The sequence below is a fragment of the Lathyrus oleraceus genome, chromosome 7, assembly GCF_024323335.1.
Source record: "Lathyrus oleraceus cultivar Zhongwan6 chromosome 7, CAAS_Psat_ZW6_1.0, whole genome shotgun sequence".
NCBI lineage: Eukaryota > Viridiplantae > Streptophyta > Magnoliopsida > Fabales > Fabaceae > Lathyrus > Lathyrus oleraceus.
This window is the reverse complement of record NC_066585.1, coordinates 523,834,007-523,844,967: the sequence shown is the minus strand read 5'-3', so window position 1 is coordinate 523,844,967 and position 10,961 is coordinate 523,834,007. Positions and strand designations below refer to the sequence as shown.

Here is a 10,961-nt window from a genome sequence, read left to right as displayed (position 1 = left end):
CTAGTTGACTTTGTCCAAGAATATGGGACTTTGGTTAGACATGATTGCTTCAAACTAGTGTACAGATTAAATGCTCTCCACACCTCTAGAGTTCGAGCTGTCATCAGAAGCTGGGTCATGAGGCCAGAGTCGGATACCTTTAGATGCGATGAACTACTTCAGATTCTGATCAATCAAAATCAAACTTTAAATTACTTCTCAATATGTGCTAACAATCAGGATTAATTATGTGTTTGTGATCCTGCACACTTAAACAAAATATTAGCAAACTCTTTTATTCTTTAAATACGTTAGTATCATCAAAATCTTATAAGGGGATGAACAAATCTTGTTCTAACATTCTTACATTAAGATGCTATTTTATATCCAAACATGTATATCCAAGATTAGAACTATGTCAGGCTTGCGTGCATATAAGTTGAAATTTTGACTTCAGTCTTAATCCAGAGTCATCAGCTAAGTCAATCTCATATGCTTGAACCTCAATTATCTTTCTATCTGATGCTAGCATGTGTGTGGTCTCTGTTTGCTGCAGAGACTGATTATGGTCCTCTATGAATTCATGAATGACAAGTATAATAGAAATCCTTGCTCTGCAATCAGTTATGGTTTCAGCTATATGGTTACTCACAAAAGCATTTGCTTGTCATAACTCTTCCTTGCAACAAACACACATGCACAATGATATAGAACCAATTTTTTAATTCTAGTTCACATAATGTTTTCTAACGCCAAAACCATATGCGAGCCAAAATTGATAAGCTTCCTCAAATTAATCAAATTTTATACCAATCATTGGCTTCCAATCAATATTTATATGTCATCTTTTATTATACTTTCAAGTAAACAAACCTGAAAATTTGAATAATATAGTTAAATAACATAATTACATACACATAATTAGAAACTAAATTCAATGAGCTTTGTTTTGTCTAATTGATAAAAAACAGATAAACTACAACAACTAAAGCAAATTTGATGGAAAAATTGAAAACAGAGGCAAGAAACGTCTTAAAATATTTGATTCTTGCTTAATAATTTTCTTAACATTTTATGCTTCATGCACTTAAAATTAACAAATCATCAACAATGAGAATGACAACGACAGATAAATAAAAACCTTGAAGAAGCTTATTATTCATCATTAGGATAGATTAGACGAACATATGTTAAGTTATTAGGATTATATTAGATGAACATATACTAAGTTATTTCTTCAATCAATATATAAGGAAGGTTAGAAATTAAAATCTTTTAAAGACAAAATAGAGAGACACCTTGATAAGAGGAAGAGAAAACAATGTATCAGCTGTCAACCACAGTATTAGTGGTCGATAAGGGTGTGCAAAAAATTAATTATTTTTAATCAAATTGATATCCAAATTATTTGATTTAAAAAGAAATGCTAAAATATAAATGTGGATATCCATTTTATTATTCAAATATAAATCGGTATATATAATAATAATTTGGTTTAGTTATTGGATATCCAAATTTAATTGTGTGTTAAATTTTTATGGTTATCTCTTTTCATGTTTCATCGTATACACGTTATAAACCAATTTTAAATTCTTTTGAAATTAACTTTTTTAAATTTCATAAAAAAACTATTTAAAAAAAACTCATAACTTTTTTTTCTATTTACGAAAAAAATTATATTCTGATTTTTTTAATGAAAAAATTATAATTGGAATGTTTTTTTCAAATAAAATTATTATTTTTTTCTAAATAAAAAAAATATTTTTAAAATTTTTAAAATTTTTTTTGTTCATAATTTTTGTAATTTTCGAAAAAGTTTATTTTTTCAAATTTTCAGAAAAAATATTTTTTTATTTTCAAAAAAATATTATTTTTTATAATTTTAATTATTTTTTTTCAGAATTTTTTTATTTTCGATTTTCAGTTATTTTTTTGGAATAATTCCTTTTAAAGAAAATTTTCTTATTTCAGTTTTTTTTTTCATTTTTGGAATAAAATATTTTTTTTCGAAATAATTTTTATTTCCAATTTTTTTTATTTTTGGAAAATTTCTAATTATTTCGTTTTTTTTAATTTTATTTTTAATTTTATTTTCAAAGAAAAATGTTTTAAAACTTTCTAAAATTTGTTTAGTTTTTAAATTTAAAAATTAATATTAATTTAAAGGAAATAAAATTTAAATTAAATTAGATAATTTGAATTTAAATCAAAATTCATTTAAAATTGGTTCGAAACCGATTATGAATTTCAAATTAATTTTTTTTTATAAGTAATTTGTTTATAAACCATAGCCATAAAAACGTATTGATTCATATTAAATAATTATCCATGTCCACCCTTAATAGTTGAAGGTAATACGTCGATAATGGCAACACAATAATAGACGGCGAAATGTGTTGATAAAACTCAAAAGGAAGAAGTTAATTGATAAGTATTATTTCTATGATGTATTTTAAAGTTATTTAGAAAGAAAGAAATATTATGCAATTGAGAAATGGTGAAAGTCACTCTAACGTTCAAGTAGAATACATCTATAATTTTTTATATATATTATGGATGAGATTGATTTAACAACAAAAACAAAATCACTGTGTAATAGAAACAATCCAATATTTTAAAAACCGTATGGATGATTGAATTGGTGAAATTTACGAATTAAAGTTCAATTGGTTAAACCTACCGTCGAATCGTTTATTAAATAAATTAATAATATAAAATTAAACTTCATAAATATGTCACACATAATTATATCTTCACAAAATTAATATTTCATAAATTCATTACAAATTTAATATAACAATATCGATAATACATATAATAACATAACATAGTTCTGCACTTTATTTTTCAACATTCATTTAAGAACAATATGATAAAGTGATAAAACTTAAAAGTTTATTTGATCGTAAAAAATTTAAATTTTATCGGCTTCCTCTTCCATCGGTTCACTTCCTTTGTCTTTTCCACTTTCATTTTGTTCAGTCACACTTTTAGCATCTCCTCCACTACCAGTTCCTCCAGAGACCAATCCACCTGATTTTCCTCCTCCAACTCCTTCAACTGGTGCTCCACGGCTTTTCCAACTGGTCCAACTACGACTCCAAACTACTCGTTCATGTATCCCAATATTTGTTTTTATTTCTTCTATTGCACCACCTACGAATCAACAAACAATTTTTATTAAATATAATAAAAGACATGTATTTTGCGTTCAAGTACCTTCTTTGGATGGCTCAATTGCCACAACAGAAATAATAATTAGTGCACAGAGAAAGAACACGAAGATAAAAAGCTTAGTTTTCATCCTTGATCAATTAAGAATATATATTGTAGTGAAATATGAATGCAAAATGCAATTATTTATAGTGAGCATAAATATAATAGCATTTGATTAGATAATATATATTACATAATAAGAAAGATAATATATATATTATATATATATAGATATATATAATATATATATATATATATATATATATATATATATATATATATATATATATATATATTAATATATATATATATATATATATATATATATAGATATATAATATATATATATAATTATCTTATATATATATATATATATATATATATATATATATATATATATATATATATATATATATATATATATATAATAATATATATTGGCTTATTGTGAGGATAATAGGTCATCAACACCATTATATTGAGCCATTGAAGAGTTAAATACAGACATATTTATTCAAAAAGGTAAGAAGGGTTTTTAACACAATGAAATGTATAACTCTAGAATATACTATGGAGCTTTTTTGGTTAAGTTATTTTTGTCTTGCAATATTATTGATTTAAATATTTAAACTCTAGCTTTTTGTGTTGCTGTGAGGAATCAGACACCATATAATAGAATAATTATAACATCACCAATTAAAATGTAAAAATAAACTTCATATTCTAGGGTTACGTACTAATATATAAATAATGAATAGTTGATTCACCAAAAAATAGCTCTTTAATATCTCATGAGAAATTAACTATGCTATACCAAATCCTGCATGAAAACTTAACCAAAAATGAGTTAGACAAACTAATGTATGAAAATAGATTATAGTCTTACTTTAGAATCATGGAATGAAGCTTGGATATCATTTATTATTTACCAATATTTTACAAATAAAAGTGAAATTATTTCAAGAGATTTTGTACAACTTATAGAATTATTATTGTTATTTTGTTAATCATGAAGGAATTAAAGGACGAGAAAAATTATAAACTTATTGAGGAAATTGAATGAAAGACAAGAGATTTGAATTACGCTAAGTGTGTTAAAGATGAAGAAAAGAAAATTTGATAAGAAAAAAGAATATAAATAATATATAAAATAAATATTTCCATAATTTAATTAGCGAAGAATATGTCATTTTAAGAGACTCTAACAAGAGATATATTAGAGAAGAAGATTGAAACTATAACTCTTATGGTTGGATTCAAAACAAGGGGTGAAAGAATCATTGAAAAAAATGAGTAATAAGAAGGTGGTTGGATCACTGTATATATCTATTGAAGGGTGGAAAAATCTTAGAGATATCATCAAAATTTTAATGAAATTATGACGTCAAAGGAAATTTCAAATGAATTGAGTTGAAACATTTTAATTCCGATTTATAAGAACAAAAGGAATATATAATATTGTGTAAATTATAGAGAGATTAAACTTAGAGTTATTCCATAAAACTATGAGAAAGAGTGATTAAACAAAGAATAATAACAAAGGCTCAAGTTATTAATAATTAATTTGGTTTTATGTTCGAGCGGTTCACCTAGGAAGAGATCTATTTAATACAACACGTGGTAGAACGACATTGAATGAATCAACAAAATTTACACTTAATTTTCATTGGTTTGGAGATGGCGTATGATAGGATTTCTAGAGTGATTTTTTAAAACTTTTTAGAGAGGAAATGAGTTGTGATCGCCTATATTTAAGCTATCTAGGATTTGTATAAGGATGTTCCGGCAAGTGTGAGGACACATTATGGAGATACATACGGTTTTTCCATTAAAATATGATTGCACATGGTTCAACCCCGAAACCTTACCTTTATACTTTAGTGTTGGATATGCTTATGTAACACATTCAAGAACTAGCACCAAAATGTATATTTTTTGCGAATGATATAGTCTTAATTACATAGTCAAGGGAAGAAATTGAATGAGATGTTAGGACTTGGAGATTAACCTTTGAAATGTATGTTTTCGTTTATAAAAGCAAGGCAAATTATATGGAATGTAAGTACTTGTATCCTCCTCGGAAGAATGAATAATTATGTTTTTCTCAACAAAATTACATCGGAAAAATGTTAAAAATGTTTAATGTGAGCAATTCATAACCCGTGAGTATTCCACTTACCATTCATTTCAAATTGAGTTACGAACAATGTATGCACATGCTTTCAGAGTGGTGACTCGTTTGTTAGATGGATACACAAATTTAAATATGGTTGGTCATATTGATTTAAAAAAATCTATTTACGGATACATGATGACTTTTGCAGGGGGAGCAATGCTTTGACAGTCAAGATTACAAAAATGTGTTTTTATCTACTAATGAGGTTGGGTAAAGCGTCTAAAGAACTTTTGTGGATAAATAAATTCCTACAAGAGTTAAGTTTTGAGTAAGAAAAGTTTGTACCGTTCATTGACATGAAAAGTAGAATCTAAAGTATCATTCTAGGTCAAAGCACATAGAAGTACAATATCAATGATAAAAGTAAAGTTAGAGACAAAGTCATTTTCACATGAAAAGATCCATATATTCATATTCATGATGTTTCTTATACTCTAATTTTAGTTTTGTTGACTATTAATTTAAACGCATAGGGTGTGAGAAAAAAATTTGTTTTAAAGAGACAAACTTATTTGACGTTTTAATGTACTGCTAGTTTTTACCCACGACTTCGTGGTCGCTGATAAATCTTAGGTGTTTTAGAAACATATACCTTTTTTTAGTTAAAGAGATATTTCAATCTTGAATAATGGAAAATTTTCTTATCGAAAAAGATGGAGAAATGAATTGACAAATAGCTAAATCATTTTCTAGACAAGCACTAGTTGGCTTACAATGAAAATGACCATCCCTTCAAGTTCATGGTGAACTATAATGCACATCCCTAAACAAGGACTCATCAAGTGTATTCTATCTTACAATACTAGTAGGTATGGTAGTTTGATCAAAAGAAAAAGTCTTGCTCAATTGATTAGAAATGAAGATTTTATGTGTGTTTGGTTCAAGATACTAAGGTTAAGGAGGTTGATGAAAATCAGTTGTTGCTTTGTGGGGGAATAAGGAGGTCGGATGGACATTTAAAGGTTCCATTTGAAGATTGGGGGATTTGCTTATTATGTAGAAAAAAGGTTTGTTTGAACTTTGTTTTAGTTTTGTTGGAGAAGGCTTTGTTGGTACTAAAATGGGTTGGAAAGGCGAGGTGTATTTTCTAGTTAATGTTTCTAAAAGTGTAACCGATACTCAGAAAGATTATCATTCGGGAGGAACGGGTTCATATTGTGACTCATTAAACGATTCAAATGTTATCTAATGTAACAAGAAAATCATAAAGGACATGGATTCTAAGGTAGCGAACAAGGTGTGGGATGCAATCACCAAATTAGGGGTCACCAGTTAAGAGGCTAGGAAGGTTTACGAGGAGGCAATCAAATCAATTGAAGCAAGATATAAAGAAGGTAATTCAATAAAGGTGGAGAATCATCACTTAGTCAAATGAATATCTTATCCTACAACATCAGAGGAGGAGGTAGCAACACCAAAAGGAAAAGGAATGGCTTTTTTATTCAAGCTGGTAAGGCTGATCTTTGCTTCCTTTAATAAACAAAATTAGGTTGTATAAATAGTTCTTTAGCTTTAAATATGTGGGGAAACGAGGAGGTGGAGTGATCTTTTAGTGGATCTAATGGGGTTGTAGGCGAAATGGTGATTTTGTGGAAGCAAACTTATTGGATCTACATTTCAGTTTTAGAGGGGAGGGTTATGTTGGTATTAATGGTATGTGAAAAGGAACAGAATACTACTTTGTAATTGTTTATGCTCCTTGAAGTTTTGAGAAAAAAGGAAGTGTGGAGAGATTTGTTAGTAGTGAAAAGAAGCAGAAACAAGGGTGAGTGGTGCTTGGGGGGACTTTAATGATGTCAGTTGTAAGGAGGAAAGGATTGGGATTGGGGTTAGAAGCAGGGGAGGTGAAATGGAGGCTTTTAGAAACTTCATCTAGGAGATGGACTTGGTAGATGTTCCTTACTATGGAAGTAGATTCACTTGGTTTAATGGAGGTGGGAATGCTATGAGTAGATTTGATAGATTTTTTATGTCAGAAAACATGGTTATTAATTAGAAAATAGATGGTCAGGTGGTGGGTCAAAGGGAGATTTCAGACCATTGCCCTATATGGTTGAGAGCCAATGATTGTAATTAATTTGAATAAATATTCCCTTCATGCATGTAAGGGAATTCCATGAATGCATATCCAATAGTCTCTCTCTCTCACGATATTTGATTTGGTGACCATTGGATAATAGAACTAAACCATCTTCTTAACGTTGACTCCTCTTCTTTTATCATCTCAGGCATGTTCTCATTTTCATTTATAACTATTGTTAGCATGTGATTTTTGACATTACACTAAAACTCATAAAGCCTGGTTTAGAAGAATCTCAAGAACAAATCCAAAAGATTAGGATCACTATCTCTTCAAAATATGTCTAGAATCTCGAAAAAGGTTCACAATGGGTTAATGTTTTGACATGAAAGTGTGATGTAAAGGTGGTGAGTTAGACTTGCCTTTCAAGTATTTTGGGACTTAGCATATTCTTAAGTCCAAGGATTGGGTGACCTAGAGACATTTCGGCGCTGATATAGGGTTCGACAGAGAAACTCCTCGACGTGGGTTGTTAGAGGGTGTGAAGACGATTGAAATAATAAGATCATTTTTAGAGACAGTTCAAAGACCAAGGACATGTGGAAACCTATCAGAAAGTAGAAGCCCCAATAATAGGATATGTGTTAAGTCCTAGGGTAGTAACCGTTATTGACGGTGTTTGATGTACTCAATATATAAGTCCGTTTCAGTTATGTAATAAAGGTTTGCAGATTTTATTAGTATTCTCTATAGAACTCGAGTATCCAAGTCATAGAGAGAAAATAGTTTGTGAGGAAACATGTATGAATTTGTGTCCATGTTCTTAAGTTTTTAATCTAAACATTTTATTTGATTGCTTTTATTGTTTTTTCTTTACTTATTTTATATCGTCTAATAATTCGGTATTGTTTGTATTGGAATTCTTATCCAATTTCTCTACATTCAAACATAAATATTCAAACACAAACGTGTTGCATCAAAATTATTTGCACAAATTGTCTATAGGATTTTTTTCCGAGTTTAATCCCTCAAGTGAATGAAAACTTGTGATTTGATTTTCTAAAAAATACTAGCGAACAAATTGACATGCCTAGTGGGACTCTTTTGTGTGAAAGAGTAAACTTTTGCATAAACACATTTTGTGTTCTTATTATCTATTTTATTCTTCGTGCATGAAATGTTTTCAATGTTTTAGTGTTTATGCGTCCGATGAGTGGTAAAACTCTTGTTGATATGGAATAACCAAAACATTATTCCCTTCCTCAGAATGATGCTCCAGATACATAAGAATAACCAATCAGAATGATGGTTGGTGGTGCAAGAACTTCAACCTCCACTGGAGTAACCGCTCATGTTATAAGTCAAATGTCAATTTCGATGACGTTACCAGAAGTGATGTTTCCCCCACCACAAGTAACGAGTATTCCAACTACCCTTAAGATCATGCAAACTATTATAGGAAACCCTAGGTCTTCTTTCTTCCCAAGTTTCACGATACCCCCTGGTAGTAGGGAATATCCATATGGAATGCCAACTACAATTATGGAAGGCTTACAAACTAATGCATCAATGTATGCGGATAATGCAATGACCATTGCATCTCCTCTTAATCCATATTTGGCATCAAGATCTGTTATAAGTAATCATAGTTGAATGGCACAACCACAAGGAGGGTTATGATATATTCCTCAAGTTATGCCACTCTAACTACTACTTCCCTTCTTTTTGTGAGACAACAAATGGATGAAAGTAACCACAATATGGTAAATATGCTTACACAGAAAAATTGCACTGTGTTTAATCCTCTTATCCAAAACACAAACCATACTTACCAACAATTGACACACTAAATGGGTCGAATTGTCGATTTCTTTAGTGTTACTCAAGCGTATGTTCGACCAGTCCCTCAAATCCAAGCAGTTGGGGCAATTCAAAATCCAAAAGTTACAAATGGCTTTCCTAATAATCAAGTGCAACAACAGGTTATGCCCTAACCTGTCGAACAACTCATTGTCGCGTCCTGCGAAAATCAACCGGCGAGCCTCAAATAAAAACACAACACAGAGCCGCCACTGCGCGTTATTTATCCCAAGATAGGGAAAGGAAACGCTCAGAAAAACCTGGAAAGACATGGTCTCGCGACCAAAGAGAAAGGGTAAGGGAGTCGGTTACGCGAGGGGAAGGTATTAGCACCCCTCACGTCCGTCGTACTCGACGGGATCCACGTTCTAAAAAAAGAATAGGTTGCTAAAACATCACACACACACACACAGGGAACGCAGGTGGGGTTAGGAGAAACGGGCTCGATAAGGTATCGCACCTTATGCCTACATATCTTGTCTGGAACAAGAATCAGAGCCACTGTAGTTCGGCTTACGCACGCCAAACAACACAAAACATACAAACAAGCAAGGGTGGCAAACATGGAGCCCGACAACCACTGGATGGAATTACGTCGGCATCCGAACCAAAACACACTCAAAAGGGCAAACGTGGAGCCCGACAGCCAATCACTGGGCTTACGTCGGCATCCGAACCAAACACACAATCAGATAACAAACAAACACACACAAAGAAAAAAAGTTGCCCGGATGTGGTCTCGCACGACCACCTGCCTACATACCTCGTCTGGAACGAGGATCAGGGCGATGTAGTTCCCCTGAAAGGGACTGAATTGCTAACCAGAAACCAGGGGAAGACACGACACTAGGGAGACTACGACTCGAGCCTAGATGTTGTCATGCAAAGTCACCCTAAGTTCAGGTTTATATCCTACTTGCATAAGCAAACTACCCCTATCCAGGAAAGAAGTAAGCACACAAGCATATAGCATAATTCAAGCATACATCAAATGAGAACAAGCATCTCAAACAGATATCCACACAGCACGCACTATAACCAAACAAGAGGCTCACCCAATAGGTTTGACTGCCGAAGCGAGTCGTCTGTACGGGCTGGGTTTGCTCTTAACCTTGCCATTACGAGGCTAAGGTGAAGCAGATGAAAGGATGAAGTGAGGATGAGACCTCACAGCTCTTATCCCTAACCAGGGAGAGCTTCTGACAAATGAGCATGGGTCCAGAATGGGGGAACCCTTCTATACTCAGAGACTCTGACACAATGTGCACTGCACGGATCTTGGGCTTGTAATCTCAATGCTACAACCATGTAATGGGAGCAAGGAGAAGACTCAACTGAATAGTGGGGGATAGATTGCTTATCCCTAACTTCCACCAATTGCCTTATTTAAAGGACTTTCACCTGCTTGGCACGAAAAATAAACAACCACAATCATTGCCTCTTAAGGAGGACTTCAGACATTTATTTGCCCGGCCCGGTAACAGCCGGGTCTCCAGACTACATGAAGTTAGGAAGTTATACCTTAATGCAAGTTGCTTAAGCAAAGCAAAGCAAAAGTTCACAAGGAACTGAGCAACTAAAAGTACCTGGAAACAGTCAAACACAGTTAGTACTCAGACAGACAAAACTAAACAGCAAAAGTTCAATCAGTTAATCTATACAGATCAATGCACAACAAAGCAAGCTCAAAGCTCAATCCCAAACTTCACA

The 10,961-nt window shown here is 31.7% G+C and overlaps 1 protein-coding gene across 1 annotated transcript; it reads right to left on the bottom strand.

Moving 5' to 3' along the window:
• Positions 1 to 2,893: 2,893 nt before the first annotated feature.
• On the bottom strand, positions 2,894 to 3,283 carry LOC127104732 (uncharacterized). The gene is made up of 2 exons (XM_051041899.1): positions 3,199 to 3,283; positions 2,894 to 3,135 (listed from the first exon to the last, which is right to left on the bottom strand). Exons 1-2 carry the CDS (start codon positions 3,281 to 3,283, stop codon positions 2,894 to 2,896), a joined length of 327 nt encoding a protein of 108 aa, XP_050897856.1.
• Between the last annotated feature and the right edge of the window lie 7,678 nt (positions 3,284 to 10,961).

What these genes read in the sequence shown, in the direction of transcription:
- LOC127104732 (XM_051041899.1), bottom strand. Translation starts at nt 3,283, where the DNA reads ATGAAAACTAAGCTTTTTATCTTCGTGTTCTTTCTCTGTGCACTAATT. An exon ending in AATTGAGCCATCCAAAGAAG is followed by an intron (nt 3,136 to 3,198) that starts GTACTTGAACGC and finishes GTTGATTCGTAG; the next exon opens with GTGGTGCAATAGAAGAAATA.